Source organism: Salvelinus namaycush, chromosome 30, assembly GCF_016432855.1.
Source record: "Salvelinus namaycush isolate Seneca chromosome 30, SaNama_1.0, whole genome shotgun sequence".
In the NCBI taxonomy this organism is placed as follows: Eukaryota; Metazoa; Chordata; class Actinopteri; order Salmoniformes; family Salmonidae; genus Salvelinus; species Salvelinus namaycush.
In genome coordinates this window covers 33,955,357-33,974,743 of record NC_052336.1, presented here as the reverse complement: position 1 = coordinate 33,974,743, position 19,387 = coordinate 33,955,357, and the positions used below count along the sequence as shown (strand labels likewise).

Below are 19,387 nucleotides of genomic sequence, written 5' to 3'. Positions count from 1 at the left end.
GATGATGAGGAAGGGAAGGCTTTCCTGGTGCATAGGTCCTACAGTGAGGGTGAGTGGTGTTGTGATGTGATGTGTGTGACATTCCCGGATCCCAGTGGTCGATCAGCAATCGCTTGAACCGGAAATGGAAATGTGAGCGGCTATGAGGGGATGATCAGTGAGGAGGCAAGGACCTGGTCAATAAAATTCCCCACGTCACCGGAGTCAACTAGAGCAGTAGATACAACATTTGAGGGACAGCCAGCTAGTGATATTGATACCAGAAAGGGTTTTGCAGAAAATGAGGATGGTGGAATACTCACGCCAAACCCAGGAGAAGGAGGATCACGGGACGGTCCATTTGCTCTTGTGGACCATGGGTTGGGACTTATTGGACACTGCTGAAGCTGGTGCCCCAGCTGCCTCTCGGGCAACAACGAGACGTGGAAGATTGTGGAGGACCTCATCCATGGCCGTCCCCAGTTGAGCCAGCTGGTCATAGTGTTGGCGAAGTACAGTTGAAGTCGGAAGTTACATACTCCTTAGCCAAACACATTTAAACTCTGTTTTTCACAATTCCTGACATATTAATCCTAGTAAAAATTCCTTGTCTTAGGTCAGTTAAGATCACCACTCTATTTTAAGAATGTGAAATGTCAGAATAAAGTAGAGAATTATTTATTCCAGCTTTTATTTCTTTCATCACATTCCCAGTGGGTCAGAAGTTTACATACACTCAATCAGTATTTGGTAGCATTGCCTTTACATTTTTTAACTAGGGTCGAACGTTTCGAGTAGCCTTCCACAAGCTTCCCACAATCAGTTGGGTGGGAAGCTTCCTCCTGACAGAGCTGGTGTAACCGAGTCAGGTTTGTAGGCCTCCTTCCTCGCACACACTTTTTCAGTTCTGCCCACAAATCTTCTATGGGATTGAGGTCAGGGCTTTGTGATGGCCACTCCAATACCTTGACTTTGTTGTCCTTAAGCCATTTTGCCACAACTTTGGAAGTATGCTTGGGGTCATTGTCCATTTGGAAGACCCATTTGCGACCAAGCTTTAACTTCCTGACTGATGTCTTGAGATGTTGCCTCAATATATCCACATAATTTTCTTTGCTCATGATGCCATCCATTTTGTAACATGCACCCCTCCTGCAGCAAAGCACCCCCACAACATGATGCTGCCACCTCCGTGCTTCACGGTTGAGATGGTGTTCTTCGGCTTGCAAGCCTCCCCCTTTTTCCTCCAAACATAATGATGGTCATTATGGCCAAACAGTTCTATTTTTGTTTTTCAGACCAGAGGATATTTCTCCAAAAAGTACGATCTTTGTCCCCATGTGCAGTTGCAAACCGTAGTCTGCCTTTTTTGGAGCAGTGGCTTCTTCCTTGCTGAGCGGCCTTTCAGATTATGTCGATATAGTACTTGTTTTACTGTGGATCTAGATACGTTTGTACCTGTTTCCTCCAGCATCTTCACAAGGTCCTTTGCTGTTGTTCTGGGATTGATTTGCACTTTTCGCAACAAAGTATGTTCATTTGTTGGGGACAGAATGCGTCTCCTTCCTGAGTGGTATGAAGGTTGCGTGGTCCCTTGGTTTTTATACTTGCGTACTATTGTTTTTACAGATGAACGTGGTACCTTCCGGCATTTGGAAATTGCTCCCATGGATGAACCAGACTTGTGGAGGTCTACAATTTTTTTCTGAGGTCCTGGCTGATTTATTTTGATTTTCCCATGAAGTCAAACAAAGAGGCACTGAAAGTAGGCCTTGAAATACATCCACAGGTGCACCTCCAATTGACTCAAATTATGTCAATTAGCCTATCAGAAGCGTCTATAGCCATGACATCATTTTTTGTAATTTTCCAAGCTGTTTAAAGGCACAGTTATCTTAGTGTATGTTAACTTCTGACCCACTGGAATTGTGATACAGTGAATTATAAGTGAAATAATCTGTAAACAATTGTTGGAAATAATACTTGTGCCATGCACAAAGTAGATGTCCTAACCGACTTGCCAAAACTATAGTTTAACAAGATTTTTGTGGAATGGTTCAAAAACAAGTTTTAATGACTCCAACCTAAGTGTAAGTAAACTTCCGACTTCAACTGTAGGTGTTCCTGTTCGCTGACCATCTGGGAGATACCTTGATTGACTGCTGCTTCCAAGAGGTGAGGCATTATTCTCTAATGGAGAAGCAGGGCATTAGGAAGCAGGTGCAGTTGGAGAGTTTAATATAAATGAACACGTAATGATACAAAAACAGGAGCAGCATCTGGACATGAGAACATAAACAGAGACAATAACACCTGATGGGAAATGACAATGGAGTGCTACATATAGGGGCAGAAATCTTGGAAGTGATAAGGTCCAGGTGTGTCTAATGATGATGCAGAGGTGTGCGTCGTGATGGGTTGCCAGGACCGGTGGTTAGTTGACAGGCGACGTCGAGCGGGAGTGACAAGTGATAAATGAGCCACAAGTTATGCCAAGTCAATCAATCAACTTTTTAAAGCCCTTTTTACATCAGCTGATGTCACAAAGTGCTGTACAGAAACCCAGCCTAAAACAGCAAGCAGGCAGACATGATGTCTTCTACAGTTGCACTTGCATTGCGACGTGCAGAATGCAAACAGCGTTGCACTGAAAACTGACAACAAACTTTAGGGGTGACTTTCTCTGAACAGCTGATCAGGGATACCGCTGCTATAACTGGCTTTACTGAGCTCAATTTGGAGAGCTGATCCACAAGTTATACATTGTTTTGAAGCTTATAATATCCTCTTTTCATAAATTTACAGAGATCAAAATGTATTTCGGCATCAAATCAAAGAATAATGATGGCGCAAGTCACATTTGAGAATCACTCTGTGATGGTTTGCTTTGGTCTGGAGTTACATCTGACCAGCGTGCCTCTCTTGCCTGTGCTGTTTCCACTAGATAGCGCATAGCTAGTAACTTGTGGTCCACGCTAGCGTTGGTCCTCACTAGCTCTGGTCCAGGGCATAGCTAGCTAGTAGCTGGTACTAGCTAACTATGTAATTCCACCACCCGTGCTGTTGGAGGATGGTACGTTACCGCCAGTCTGTCACCATTAGACATCCTGTCTAAGCTGGTATGTCTCATAGCGTCTGTGCCCTGAGAAGGTATCTGCTAGAGCCAGCCCTATTGGTGTTTGTGTTATGCATTTATATTATCCTGTGGTCTCTTGGAATGTAGGGTGTGACTCAACATTTACGAATGTATTTTATCTAATTCAGAACTCTTTTAATGGTGTTAAGAATCAACAAAAATGCAGGATAGAGACTTGAACGCAACCACCATAACCATTTGCTTTGAAAGCAGGTCCCTAGCAACTCAACAAGTACTAATTGCCAATCAGCCTCTATGCCTGTTTGCAAAACTTTAACTAGTTGCCTTGAACACAGTTCCTCAACAAGCATCAGCTGCAACTCATTGCTAATCAGCCTCCACACCTGTCCTCACTTTCCTTGATCACCACTGCCACTCTTCTTAAACCTGACCAAATTAACATGACTGTTTTAAGCAGTGCATGTCGCGTAGCGTGACACTGTGCGTTTCTAGCCTAATCAAGGTTTGCATCCCAACTTCTGTCTAGTATCTTTTAGGTTCTTCCAAGGATGTCTTGGGGATATTGCCATCACCACAGCAGCCTAACTACCATGGCTTGACGATGACGTCTACCTGAGACTCCAAGCCAAACTCTACAGAGTCCACCCTTCTGGATCATTCGTCTGTAGCCCTCGGCTTCATGAGGTCCATTCTTATTCCCCTCCCGAATCCTCATTCTTACATCCGTTCCATTTCCGCAATAAATATTCCAAACCCATTTCAATGTCTGCTGCCTAAACTCGTGAATTCGGACTATGTAAGAAAATATAACTGATTACTTTTGAATAATATATCACTGTTAATGAAATACTTTTACTGTTATCAACCACTGTATTATTTGAGACTGCTCTGATGCTCGCGTTGCACTGCAGTTATTTACTGCAGTTATATAATCTCATCCAGTAATAAAACACCAGAACCCATAGAAGTGTGTTCTGTGTCCAGTCAATCTACATGGACCACAACTCTGAACTGAAGCCAGAGCACAGTAGCCAGCGCATTCACACATGTCCAGATCCGTTACACTAACAATAATAAATTAAATTCCATTAATGAACACTAACTTAATTACTTGGGATTGTGTTTCTGTCTGGAGAGAAATTGAATGAAATTGTCTGATACATAAAAGTAAAGTTATAAAGAAAGTAACATTAAGATACACAAACTATGGTGAAACTATTTAGAAACTAATAGTAATTTACATGGTAACAGTGGCACAGATCATTTTCTTTAGAATACAGTGCCAATTCCCTGTAAGTACACTGAAAGTATACAGGAACTTACTATGGTGAAAGATGGAAGAAAGTAATGGTGATTTACACTAACGGGAACAGACCTTTTGCTTTACAATATAGTGCGAAGGTACACAAAGTATATGGGAAGTTACAACAAACGCTGGTGAAGGAAGAAAGTAATGGGACATTGCATGGTAACAGGGGACTGAGCTTTGCCTTAGAATACAGTGTCAAGGCACCATAGATGCACTGAAACTATGGTAAAACTACACATGAAGTAACAGGTATGCAGTGAAGATTTACTTAGTGCTGAAATAACTTCGCTCTCTTTTGCGCTTGTCACATCATTTTGCCGACCTGAAACCTACTGTGCTGGCTGATGTCTTTACATTTTTGTATTGTCGTTTCCAACACAGATATAGCAACTATTGTGGATGTGCCCAATGCATTATAGTAGATGACCAAAATACATAAACTAATAGGACTTTTAGGGTTGTTTTTGTTAGTTGTGCTGAGAATAAAAGCATCATACTTCAGTTCCTTGTATAAGATGCCGTGTTTTTCCTTTCATTACTGACGTGACAACTCCCTGTTACACACAAATGACTCCTTGGTGAGTTTATTCCGTCGATGCTTCAGTCAAATCGACCTTCCTTGAGCCATTTCACTTCCTCAAGCAATGCTTTTTGATTTATAATAATTACCACAAATGTAAACGCAACATGCAATAATTTCAAATATTTTACTGAGTTACAGTTCATATAAGGAAATCAGTCAATTTTAAATAAATTCATGAGGCCCAACCAATCAGAATTAGTCCCCCATCACCACGGTTACACGTGGTGGTGAGGCCGGTTGGACTTACCGAAATTAACATTAAATTCTCTGGCAATGGCTCTGGTGGACATTCCTGCAGTCAGCATGCCAATTGCACGCACCCTCAACACTTGAGACATCTGTGTCGTTGTGTGACAAAACTGCACATTTTAAAGTGGCCTTTTATTGTCCCCAGCACAAGGTGCACTTATGTAATGATCATGTTGTTTAATCAGCTTCTTGATATGCCATACCTGTCAGGTGGATGGATTGTCCTGGCAAGGAGAAATGCTCACTAACAGGGATGTAAACAAATTTGTGCAGACAATTTGAGAGAAATAAGCTTTTTGTACATATGGAACATTTTTGGAATTTTTATTTTCAGCTCATTAAACATCGGACCAACACGTTGCATTTATATTTTTGTTCAGTGTATGTGTTTTCCCGTGCACTCCCGCTTCCAAAATCTTATGGTATACTTAATATGAATATTTAATTGCTCTCAAACTTTTATCTCTTTCCGTGCCAGAGGGTTTCACTTTCAGCTGATTTTGGCAGTCTGTGTTTGGCATTTTAACACCGCTCAGTTGGCCGGATGTGTACAGAATGTGTTCAGTGAATTTCAGTAGATCAGGGTTGATCTAGGATTGAGAATGAGAAAATGTGACTTATCTTAACTAAATGTCCAGCGTGTTAATTGGCATAGATGTTTTGCTGTGCTCTGAACCTGAGACGTGTTGACGTGGATCGAGGTAGACAAATGTTGCTGAGAGAGATATAGAGCTGGACATGCTGTCGGGTCACATGTCAGAGTTCAAATGGCTAGACAACGGCGAGGACGTGAGGATACAGTAAAGACAGCAGTCGTATCTCAACCATGCGAGAGAAGAAATGTGTGCGCAAAGGGGGTGTGACAAATTGTATTTGTCACATGCTTACTTATGGGTCCTTTGCAGAGTTAAAGATGCAGAGTTAAAGATAAGATACACAATTAGAAATAATGACAGGAATGTAATCGGAAACAAGACAGCAACGAAAAGGTAACTTCCCAGCGACAAGCAACGATCCAAAATGTACGTTTTTAGATTGGCCGACATACAGCATAAGTATAATGTATTTTCTGAAACGTTTCTCTGAAATGAACTCTTTCTACAAAAGTTCAAAGTACATTATTAATAAGTATAGCCTCTATTATTGATATTTAGAGAGAAAACAGACAGAGAGAAAGAAAGTGAAAGAGCAGTATGTGTGTATGAAAGAGTAAACAGACAGGAGAAAAATGAAAGAGCAGTGTGTTCATCAAGACTTGTATATATTTTCTTTCCCTGATCTCTGCTCAGCCAGGTCACCCGTGATACAAGTCAGTGTTCGACGTCCAGGATGACATTGAAAGCGGCCATTAGGGTCAACAGTGAGTGCTGTTACCTTTAAGTAGGTTTACATTTTGCTAGGGTGCTGTGGACAGGGCTGGCAGATGGGCATAAGCAACTGTCTCTGATTCCAAAGGTTGTAAATTAGAAAGTTGTTTTGGATGTGTTTGTTTTAAGCCTATGCCAAACCTTAACTCTAAACTTAACCTTAAACACTTAGAAATGTGACATTTGGAACAACTTTGAAATTTGATGTTTGAGAAACATGGATGAACGTCTAATTCTGACGTGAGACTGTGAGAGCTGGTTGGTCTGCTACCCTGGTAACTGGGCAATCAGTTGGCCTTCCCACAAGAGCGGAGCACAGTATGATCCAAAATAACAGCCTGTGCCCAGCAATGTAGGGATACATAGACAACTACACACAAACGTGCATGTGTGCACACCACACACACACGCACACACACACGCACACACACACAAGAAACATATTTCAAGAGTCACCCCAATTATTATTCAGTAGAGCCTTCACCAGCCAGCTCTTCTTATCCTATACAATTATCCCAAAATGCTTTAATGTTGAAATATGTCTCCACAAAGCTTTGATGCTTGACTATGAACCTTTCGTGTGCATTCACTTATTAATGCTGTGTTCAAAAGATGTGTATTCAGCGATGAATACAGAATTGTTATGTACTGTTTTGAGAGAAGTAAGCATAGTTTTGAGGAGAATCGAAGTCATGTATTAAACAGCAAATGACAGATGCTAGATTGAGGAAATCCCTCATCACCAATCAACTGCTGGCACTAAAGAGCTTTGAAATGTGCTATGAAGTTGTTAATCACTTCATTTAATTCGGAAACCTGTTTCACCCCAATGTTACACATATACTATGTTTTGAAGACTGGGAGATTGACATGACAAGTTTGTTGAGACTGTCAGAATAGAGTAGAATATAATATAACTATCAGTCAGAAAGATGGGCAGACAGATGGGCACACTGGCAGATAGACAGACATGCAGGCAGACAGATTGACAGAAAGGCAGGCAGGCAAACAGATGGGCAGCAGGCAGACAGACGGACAGAAAAAAGTACACAGTCAGATGGACGGACGGACCAGACATACAGAACAAAAGGCCTTTCAGACAATTCTTTTGATACTGTACATGACAGACCCACACTTCCCAGCATGCTCAGGTAACCGTATACCCCATGTACCCAATCACCCCACTCCCATCATCATCTCCCGTTTCCACCCCTCCTTCCATCTCTCCATTTCTTGGCCGGTTCATATACTGTTCTCTCAGCTTTCTGGCCACAGATCCACAGTCAGGCCTGGCATCACCCATTCGGGTCTCGTTTCCCAATTCTGCCGCGCTTGAACTAAATCCCTTCGCTCGCCGCTACAACCCATCACGTCTAACAGCGACAAACTATTGAAACAGTTGAAACGGACATAAGTTTATTGACTTGGACATATTCGGTAGCCCCCTAGTGTTGTGAGTCATCTTCTGCAAAGCAAATCTTTGTACCACCGTGGCATCATGTCATCTTTAAGTAGTTTGTCATTGTTGTATGTACAGTAAGTCAAAGTAAAAGGGAAGCAAAGGACAGTTGTGTGGTGTGTGTGTGTATGTTCAGATATGCTGTTTTCATCTTTTCATTACGTTTGTGGATGGACTGACTAAAACTGACAGTTTTGCCTGGTCAACGTCCAAGCAGGAAACAAATCTGGTATAAGATGAAGAAGTATTTCTTCCTCATCTTTTGAGCTTAGGAGCCCATGATAAATCATATGGACTATTACTTTAACCGTTGTTGTGTTAACTGCACAATTCTAGTGGAAGTTTGATATGTGTAAGGGAGTCTCGAAGGACCTTGGTCAACGGAGGGTATAGGATGTCAATGAGCCAGCATGTATCGACCAGATGTATTGATCCCATATATTGCTGTGATGCCTTGTCTGTCATTCCTTTATCTGACTGGGAATACATAACTCTTTGCCTTAGCTTCCCCCTCTCCTCTCTCTCTCTCTCTCTCTCTCCTCCATCATTTTTCACACCATCCCATAACTGCCACTTCCATCTAAGTGACACAATTCAAGTCGACGATCCTGGAGACGACGTTTATTACTTAATGCCCATTGTTCTCCGTGTTTAATCTCCAAGTGATCCTTTCCCTCCTCTCTATCCCAGTGAGGGAGAATAATGAAAATGGTTATTGCCAGAGTAAGTTTATTTTAAGCTCAGCAGCTTTTTATTATTTTTATGAGCAAGCGTTTGAAAAACCCTGCTTCGTCAGGGATCTCTCTCCGGGCGTTTGTCGAGATCCGTGTATTTTCTCCTCCCTCCTTCCCTCCCTCTCTCCCATTCCTCTTTCTTTAGTCACACAGCAACGTGTGTGGGATTGTGCCGTGCCAATTAGTCACTCCAAATACTCTTCCAACAATAGACGGATTATGATCGGCCCATTTTGAAAGAGCATAATGGAGTGGCGCACTGAGGCGTAGCTCAGTGTGTTCACACTGTCAATTGTGTTTGAGAACAAATCCAGTGAAGAATCGTATTAGGGGGACTTCACTTGACACTATACCCCAGCCATTTTGTAATTTTTTTAAGCTTGTAGTTTAGCTTCTTTCCCGACCACATTACACAAGTTAATCTTATCAATAGTGAACATTCATTGAAGCACAATTAAATAGACAGTATCAAGTAGGCTGCCTTAAAAAAGTAAACATATTAAGCCTAGGCCTGAACTAGACTTTCTCTGTTGAACATGCTTTTTAGTCCAGGACAAGGTTTAGTATCCAGTAAACCAGCCCAAAATGTCAGTGTGTACTATAGTGGTAACAATTTAGTTGCATACTGTACATTAACAGTAACAAGTGAGAAGCCTTAAACCCAATACAATTGTTGATAGATAGGCTAAGGGCTTGAATCAATCCGTATCGCCGAAGTTCAGTGCTATTGTGCAATTGAATTTTAAAGGCAATGCTCAATCGGAAACTACCTTTAAATGTCAAGCACGCTATAGCGCTGAACTTTGGCGATACACATTTAATCGAGCCCTAAGGCTCAGTATTGTTTTAGGCCGGGTCTGTGTAATGTACAGACCAGGGGTTGGTGTCAAATCCATTCACGGGAGTTGGATGGGACTCTGCGGGAAACCATTTCAAACACTTAACCTGAGAACTGGAGTGTGCGTGTGTGTCTGCCTGTGTGTGAAAGAGTCCGCGAGCTTGTGTGCGGGACATGTCAAACACTTAACCCAGGACACCGACGTGTTGTCTGCCAGTTGTTGACAGATGTTAACCTTCCTCGCCTCTCCCAGGTATCTCTTCATCACTCACTATCCATCCATATCTCACCACTCCCACTCTTTCCCTCCAAACACCCCCAAAGAAGTCTCCTTCTCTCCACTCCCTTTCTCCCTCATTCTTCCCCCCCCTTTCTTTTTCTGTCGCACGGATTGAAGCGCAACTTGTTTTTCCTCTGTGTTTGTCCTCTGCCTCGGCGCTGCGGCAATGATCCACAACAAACATGCATAATGAGCACCTGCACTCGGCGGGTCAATACAGTTTAACCAATCTTATCCATAGATAAACCGGTATTATGCAGTTGATGGGTCTCGGATAGCGGGAGAGGGGGTTCGGATAGCGGTAACGGTAGCATTATCTATGTGTACACTATGGCAGAGGGATGGATATTTGGATGGAGCAGTTGAAAGGCTTTGTAGTACTGCAAAACTTAATAGTGGAAGACACAGATTAAGCGTAACCCTGGACTAAAAAGCACTTTCAAAGGACATTGTCAATTGAGCATGCTTTTAAATCCAGGACTAGGCTTAATCTGTGTCTGGGAATCCGAGCCTACAAGTACAGGGCGCTATGCTATTGCTAGGTGCCTTTCAGGGACTTAATGGCCGCTACGATTGATAGAGCTGCCTTAAACTAATGGATTAAATAAACTAAACAGACAATAGTTGACATGTAGAACCCAAAATAAGTCTATATTGTATTCAGAGAAATGTTATTTTCGGTTTAAGTTTAGAATCGTGGGGCTCCACAGGCTGGTTTCCTAGACAAGCTTAATGGAGAATTTCCATTGAAATAGCTTTTAAATCTTGGACTAGGCTTTGTTTGTGTCCTGAAAGCCATTCCCACATATCCATATTGTGTTATTGGCCAAGAGGTTTGACTGATTGGACACAGACCTTCAGTCTAAGTGTTTTGTGTGAGAATTTTCCCTTTAGGACCAATGGAAAAGTCTAAAAATGGGCGATAGGCATGAAGAGTTTAATTGAAGTGACTCCTGTCTCAAGACCTGCTGTGCAGCGCTCTGTAGCACTGAGGGCATTGGGAGCAGAGCAGCAGAATAAAGATTTCCATATTTGATGGACTAATAAAGTACTATTAATATGTGAAGAACACTCCCTCAAGACACAAGTACCATTGAATCACGTTCACATCCGAACCCCAGTTTCCCGAATCCCCTGTTGAATCCAACCTTGCAGTCTTACGTTCTCTAGGGCTTATTGTCTCTTATGTATGCAGTACCCCTAAGAACATTAAAAACATATTTGGTGAATGAACTGAGTTCCATTCATTTCTTACTTTAGTTCTTCAAATAATTCACAGGAAAGCAGGGGGGGGGGGGGTCTGTGATGAAAATACACTTTCTGTTAAACTGCGAGACTCGTTGCATCTCTCTACTCTGGCAATAAATGAAGGGAATAGAGGAAGATACTGTACGCTGGTGTGCCATAGCTCCTCCACAGGGAACTCTGGAAAAAGAAAAGCTGGTGAGGAGAAAGAGGGTGATGATTTTCCATGACTCATGTCAGAGAGAGAAAGACTGCTGCTCTGCTCTGGCATTTATCTACTTCCAGTGTATTTCTCTTTCTCCTCACTCTTCCAATTCCTCCTTTTCTCTCTTTCTCTCTCTCTCTTCAACTTCCAATGTGTTTCTCTGCTCCTTTTTTCCTCTCTCGCTTTCTCTCCCACATCCAGCATGCCTGTCCATCCCCAGTTTCAACTGCACTCTGCTAACCGTGTTCTCTCTTTCACTCACTCGCCTAAGCTTCATCATTTCACACAGGGGTGAAGTTTCCCCTATGTACAAATCTAGGATCAGCTTCCCTCCCCCAACCTGAACATTAGTGGGTCAAATGCGGAACTGACCCAAGATCAGCGTCAACGCAATAACAACACCTATTTACATTTTTGTTTGTTCCTTAAGAGATTCTTTGACATCTGACACCAAGGTGCTGGATAACATTCAAATCAAATGTTATTTGTCACGTGCCGAGTACAACAGGTGTAGACCTTACAGTGAAATGATTACTTACAAGCCCTTAACCAACAATGCAGTTCAGAAAAAAAGAGTTAAGAAAGCATTTACTAAAATTAACTGAAGTAAAATGTCAAAAATAACCAAAAATTAAGGAGCAACAATAAAATAACAGTTGCGAGGCTACTGCGGGGTAATATGTAGGTAGAAGTAAAGTGACTATGCATGGATAATAAACAGAGAGTAGCAGCAGCATATATATGGGGGGTGGGGACAATGCAAATAGTCCGGGTAGCCATTTGATTAGCTGTTCAGAAGTGTTATGGCTTGGGGGTAGAAGCTGTTAAGGAGCCTTTCGGACCTAGACTTGGTGATCCGGTACCGCTTGCCGTGCTGTAGCAAAGAGAACAGTCTATGACTAGGGTGGCTTGAGTCTTTGGCAATTTTTCCGGGATCTTGTTTTATACATAAGAAAATAAACATAGGATGAATAAACAAATAGTACATCAAAAATGGGATGCAGAGAAAAGGAAAAATCCCATGACAGCCAATGATTGCACGTTGGCTAATTGGACTGACGGTAGAGGGGTATTACCCACTCGCCGTCGGATTCTTACTAGGCACCCCGAACTACGTCTCCGTCTCTTCTTTATGTAAATGACGGGGATATGGGCTGAAGTAAATCCTTTGCGTCTGACTCGTTAAATTAAAAATCTTTGTCCAGTACGAGGTGAGTAATCGCTGTCCTGATATCCAGAAGCTCTTTTCGGTCATAAGAGACAGTGGCAGATTCAGATAACGTGAAAAAACAGACAATAGCACAATTGGTTAGGAGCACGTAAAACGGCAGCCATCTCCTCCAGAGCCATCTCTACAGTCTAGGGTCAAATTGATGGCTGTAACTCAAATGGCACTCCTGTTGACCAGGAGTGCATTATAATTGTATTTAGTCAACCAGGTCAAGGTTACACCATCGTACCATGGTAGACAGATCGACTCGTCTTTATCATTGGTTCATCAGGTATACTCAGCCTTTGCATACACACACATAAAGAGCACAGCCACACACACGCACTCAGTCACTAACCTTCGACAGTACACACACATACACAAACCATTGAGTCAGTAATTATTGACAACAGGGTCCCACACCTAATTGCTCACCTTCCCCTCCTTGTCCGATCAATGAGAAACAGCTGTCTCCATATGCGCAGACAAACAAACCTGAATAAACAACGAGGAGTGTTTAAAAGCGCCCAGCTAATCCTATAATCCCAAGTGTGTGTTGTAATTTACACATCCCAAATGGCACCCTATGCCCTATTTAGTGCACTATTGACCAGGGCCCAAATGGTATTCCATAGGGCTCTGGTCAAAAGTCATGCACTAAATAGGGAATAGGGTGCCATTTGGGACGCTGCAGCCTACACATCCCCTGTTCCTCAGTCTAGTGCTATGCTATTATATCCCAGCTCACACTGTTATCAGGAATGACCTCTCTGATAGTAGGAGGATGAAGTTAATTGTCCTGTAGAGGTGGATATGAAAGTGTTTAATGAGGCTTTAATTGGTATTAATTTGTTTAATTGACATTGATCTTTGTGATAGTGTTGAGCAAAGATCAATGTATGGAGGTGGCGGATTTTTATAGGCTCTTGATTGTCTTTTTTTACTCAAAAGAGCTTGGTTTTTAGCATGAAAAGCAGTTAGCTGCTTTTTCACAAGGGGGAAATAATGAAAGCAGTAAACAAACTGAACAAAGTGCAGAATGGATATTACAGTGAAGTATGCCAATTTAAACATAACCTCTGTGTCTACACTCTTAGAATGAAAGGTTCCAAAAGGGTTCTCCGGGTGTCCCCATAGCAGAACCCTTTTTGGTTCCAGGTAGAGCCTTCTATGGAAAGGGTTCTACATAGAGCCCAAAAGGGTTCTTATACCTGGAACCAAAAAGGGTTCTCCTATGAGGACATCCAAAGAACCCTTTTAGGTTCAAGATTTTTTTTTAAATGTATTTAGAAGGTAGTATCTCCATTTCTATCTTTGTCTGGAGAAAGGCCCCTAGGCCTTACACTTTTGCCCCCCGTCTCCCAGATGTCAATACCTTCAAAGCGCTTCTCGTTTCAGATATTTTATTGTGAAGCATATAATACATACAATTAAACAGTGATGGGATCTTGTTTTATACATAAGAAAATAAACATAGGATGAATAAACAAATAAGTACATCAAAAATGGTATGCAGAGAAAAGGAAAAATCCTATGACAGACAACCAAAAGAACAAAAGTATTCCTACCCAACAACACCGTAATGAGGCACCCCTGGCAAGCTCCCCCCTGCCTCTCAGGCACTCCACATCTCCCCCGCAGCTGCCTCCACCCAGCCCCCACATTCCTCCCACCCAACTCCAATTGCTCATGGATAAATAAGTGCACGTGGTTCTATTTTATTCAGCTAATATATCCTAAAGGTAGTGGAGGAAGGGTTGCCAATTTGGGAGAAGCACTACAGAAAGGTTATAGATCAACGTTTTTGGCTGGGTATAGTATATATTCACTCTATACTATAGTATACTATACTCTGAGCCTAACTAACTAACTTAATCCCTCTCCCTTGCCCCCTGCAGGTGCGGTGGACCAAGACGGCGGGAAGTGCCTCTGACAAGTTCCAGGAGACGTCCATCTACAACGAGACGCTGCGCATCGAGGGCATCCAGCGGGTGCAGGGCGGCCGCTACTACTGCAAGGCCGACAACGGGGTGGGGGTGGCTGCCATCAAGTCCATCCGGGTAGACGTGCAGTGTAAGTCGGCAGGGAACGCCGCGATCGATCCCGCCACTGCCCCCCCCAAACCATTCCCAGAATGAGTCATTCTCAGAATTTATGTCTGTAATTTGGAAGGAAATTGGCAGGAAAATGGTGGCAAATTTCTAAATTGGAATGAGCTCTCTGGGAGTATCTGTTAGAGATATTTAGATGGTAAAATGGGTGGAGGTTTTGATATTGAAGTTGTTAGCTTTGGGTGGGAAAACTTCAAAAGGGACTAGGGCACGTGTCAAACTCATTTCACGGAGGGCTGAGTGTCTTCGGGTTATTGCTCCTCCCTTGTACTTGATTGATAAATTAAAGTTACTACTTAGTATGGAACTCCCCTCACCTAGTTGTCTAGGACTTAATATATATATAGAGATTTTTTTTTAAACAGGAGACACTAGGCCCTCCATTGAATGGGTTTGACACCCCTATACTAGGGTGTTTGTAGAGTAAAAGGGAGATTTCCTTTGACTGTTTTAGCCATGGGAGACAAGAAAGGAAGAAGATAAAAATATGGATATTCCTGGAGAGGCTAGCAGTGGCGGGATCTAAAGGAGAGAATGGGAGAGTTAGTCCAGGTGGTACGTGGCCACCCTGTGAACGGGGCCTCGTGCTGCTGCCTGTTGCCGCCGACCCACTGTCCCCCTGAGTCAGGGGCCAGGTCAGGGCCCTCAGCCAGTCTTGCTATAGTGCCCCCTACTGCATTGCACAGATGTGATATCTCTAAATCCCTTTAACATTATACAGTGCTACATCCAGACCTGCCATTCATCCCAATTACAGCACAGGATCAGGATAGGCACACATTCTTTTTTAACCTTTGTGCTCTTTGACATTGTACATCATGTTTTCGCTACTATTGCCTTGTCCATCATCCTTCAACAAAAAGCATCACAAAAATCCTATACCGCTATTGCCAGCTAGGTCTGTCTTTTAATCTTCTGGTCCTCGGAGGGCAGTAATTGCGGGGCGAGTGAACAGAGAGAGCTGTGGTGCTGACAGGGGAGGCAGAGGGTAACCAGTAGTGACGTGTGACGCTTGTTCAATTTTCCCTCCCCGCCGCACCTCAGTGTGCTCGCCGGGTGACTTTGGAAGTGAGGGAGAGAAAGAGAGGCAGTAATTAGAGTGAGAGAGAGGGCCGGGAGGCAGCGGAGAGCCTCCACCTCTCCTCCTCTTCTGCCACCCTTATCCCCCTCTTTTTCTACACCTTGGTCTTATGGTGTGCAGAGAGGGTGGGGGTGAGGAAAGGGGATCCAGGCATTGTGGGAGTGAGAGGGGGGGTGGAGTTAAGAGAGAAATGGTAGATATAGAAAGGCACAGAGTAAAGAAGTGAGAGAGAGAGAAAGAGAGGGACACAGAGAGAAAGAGAAAGCACAGAGAAAAAAAGAGAGGAGACAGACCAAGACAGAAGAGAGTCAAGGTGAACCAGGGGGTATGTCTGGTTTCAGGTCTCCTTTGGGAACAGTAGACAGCTGGATATCATGGGCCATAATATCATGTCCCCACAGTCAGTGAAGGAGAGAGATAGAGAGCGAAAGGAGGGTAGAGGGTTCGGAGACAGGAGGGAGAAAATAGGGTGAGAGAATCACATAGAAAGAGAGAGAGAGAGACAGCGAGGAGAGCTTGGTCCTCAATGCTAAAAACTGTTTCCACTTACTCCGCCTTAGAAAATCCACACGCTCTCTTTTCTCAGCTCTGGCCAATTTAGTCTCTTTCTGTTTACAATTATCTTTTTGAAGTTATGAGCCAGATACTTTTTCTCACTGCTGCCTGACATCATTTCACGTGCTACCTACAGGAGTTTAAAGAGATACTTGGATTTTGGTAATTGAGCCCAACCCTGCATAGTAGCCATGTCTTACACCCTCTCTCTCTTTCTGTGACTGCATGCACATGTGTGAGTTTGTGTGTGTGCGTGTAAGGTTGCATGTTTGTTTGTGTGACACAGGTCAGCGCGTTAAAGGGATACTTCAGGATTTTGGCAATACCCGAAACAACCAAGCATACACGTGCGTTCGCACACACACTGACATATGCTCACACAGTCACAGAAAGAGAGAGCGAGGGTGTGAGACATGGCTAGCATGCAGGGTTGGAATTGACTCCCATTCAACTCACAAGTTGAAATTCGCATTGAATTGGCCACACCCCACAGGATGTAGAATTTGAGTTTGAGTGTCAGGAAGTATAATTTAAGTCAGTGCAATTCAAAGAAATTATACTCAGTCATAGAACATGAAAGAGAATATATCACTTTTCTCTGGAAACAATGTTCATATACTCCTTTAACCTCAGTGCTTAGAATAGTCAATCATTTTCCCACCAACCATTTAATTTGTTTGGCTTCTTTTTGAAGGCCTCAAGATCAACATGATCCTAAACTAATGCATTCTGTGAAATGTAGTATTTTTTCCCGATATTTAACTAACTGTAAGTGATTAAGGAAATATAATATTTGCATACAGGTTTTGTTTGTCCTGAAAATATATTTTTAAATAGGAACACAAGTCTATCTTTAATGTTTGCAGATCGCGATCGACTGGTTGGTGACCACTGGATGAGGAAGGGAAGAACAGCAGGAGAGATAAATACTCATTTAGAGGAAGTATAAACACAAAATTGGAGGGAGTAAGCTACACTTGACTCGCTCTGAGGGAGGAGAGTCCACTGAGAGTGATATAATACAAAAACACTACTAGCGGTTAAATCAAAATGACCTATACAAATATCAAACTATTCATCATGAATTTGTTTCTTATACTCTATACCCCAGCCGGTGTAGTTAAATCCACCTAGAAGCAAATATGTTCCACTGTGTTTTAGCACAAGTTCACTTTGTTAATGTACACAAATGTACTCCAAAATGTCGCGTAGACAGTCGTCCATGTTTACAAACCCCATCATTGTTCACAAAGTCCCAATTAACCTTCATTGACAGACACCTCATTATCATTGACCGCTCACCTCTGACTTTCCATGCAATGTCAGTTGATGGCTGGCTGAACCTTGACCTTTGGCACTCTGACCAGCGAGACAATGGGCCGGTGGGCGGGCGGGAGTTTAACTTGTTGCCTCTACTGTTGGATGGACTTGGTTCAGGGACCCATGCTAAAACACCCTATAGCGCTTCCTACCTTAGCATAGCCGTCTCCAAAGACCCACCGGAGGATCCACACAGGTAAGGGGGTCTTGGAGACAGGGTATCCCGGGATAGGATTGGGAAAGGGGGGAGGTGGTCATGCTGTGTGGGTGGTGGTTCTATGGGGAAAGCTATGGCTTGTGGTATGTGGGATGGTGTACGCTGATGAATACTGGCCTTCTAGCATTGTTGAATATAGTCCTATTATGGTACTGTACTAAGGTCTATAAGCATGAAATGAGGATAAACAACTTGTCATGTCAATACTGTGACCTGGAATGAATCCGGAAGAATCCTGTAGCCCTCACACCACTCACACCTAGTGAGCATCGGACGATCATCATAGTTTGTCCTCTATATGTAGGCACTCACTCGGCGAGTGTTATTACATGTAACCTGAGAAAAGCTCTTCGCTAGCATGTTAGCTCTCATGTGTGTTGTTGCCTGGGTTGAGCACCAACTCCGGTTTGTCCCTGGTCGCTAGTGGTTGGCGTCACACTCATCACACGCATGCACACAAACACACGATAGCAAGAGGCACCGACCGTGGCACAGAATGGGAATGAGGAACCCAATCACATTGTGATCCCCTTAGAACTGTGTGTGGGTGGGTACACCTAGGCTGGCGAACACACACACACACACACAAACAGATACAAGGAATTCCATGCTCTCTCACACACAGTCCAGTGGCCACTCCTATATTGCTGCCCACTCTCCTCAGTGTGTGTGTGTGCCACCTCCCCCCATGCTTGCAAGTATGTGTGTGTTTGAGGGAGAGAGGGAAAGTAGAGGAGGAGGTAGAGAACATAAGCTCTGACCTTTCGGACTGAGCCAGGCTTCGGGTCTCTGAATCATGAACCAACCAGTAAAAAAAAGAAATCGCTGTCAAAACTTCTCATCTGTCTGTCCTCTCTCTCTACTTCTCTCTCCCCCTTTTTCTGTCAGGCTGTCTCTTTCCCCTTTCTCTCTTTACCCCCTCTTTCTCTCCCTACTCTATCTCTACTCTCTTTCTGTCTCATTTTCTCCTCTGTATCTCTTTCTTTCTCTACAGATTGTTCGCTGGAAATGTTTGGATACATGATAGCCAATTAGAGCATAGTATGGGAGCTAGGGGGGCTTAAGGGGAGGGAGAGGAGAGATGGATTGGCATGTACATATAAGAGTGTAAGAAAAACGGATGAGTTGAGATATGGGAAGTATATACCCGCACTTTGTCCGACCTGCCCGATTTCAGATAGAAATGGGAGATACAGTAGATCTCTCATTCTCATTGAAAGCAAGTCTGATAAGAGATCAATCCTTTCTGTGTGATATTTCTATGTCTCCCTCTTTTGTTTCTGCTTCTTTTTTACTTTCGGTTTAATACTGTACTTCAGCTTAAAATACAAAATGTTTGGTTATTGAAAAATATATTTCATATACAGCGGTTTAGATGGTACAATGATTCTATTGGGTCATTTTAGATTTTTAGAAATAAGGAAATGGCAGAGCATATTGCACCTTTAAGAGACCCCAATGGGAGAGGTAGAATGTCAACAAAGAGAGAGACAGGATAAATAAAAGTCCCAGTCAGACATCATGACAACATGTAACTTAGACATTATG

General features: G+C 43.0%; 1 protein-coding gene across 1 annotated transcript in view; it reads left to right on the top strand.

Annotated features, from left to right (window-relative positions):
* Positions 1–19,387, top strand: part of LOC120025101 (MAM domain-containing glycosylphosphatidylinositol anchor protein 1-like) — a 325,046-nt gene that overhangs the window by 22,553 nt on the left and 283,106 nt on the right. Inside the window, exon 3 of the mRNA XM_038969534.1 lies at positions 14,454–14,628. Within this exon, the coding sequence (XP_038825462.1) occupies positions 14,454–14,628 (175 nt within the window). The remainder of the gene's footprint in view (positions 1–14,453; positions 14,629–19,387) is intronic.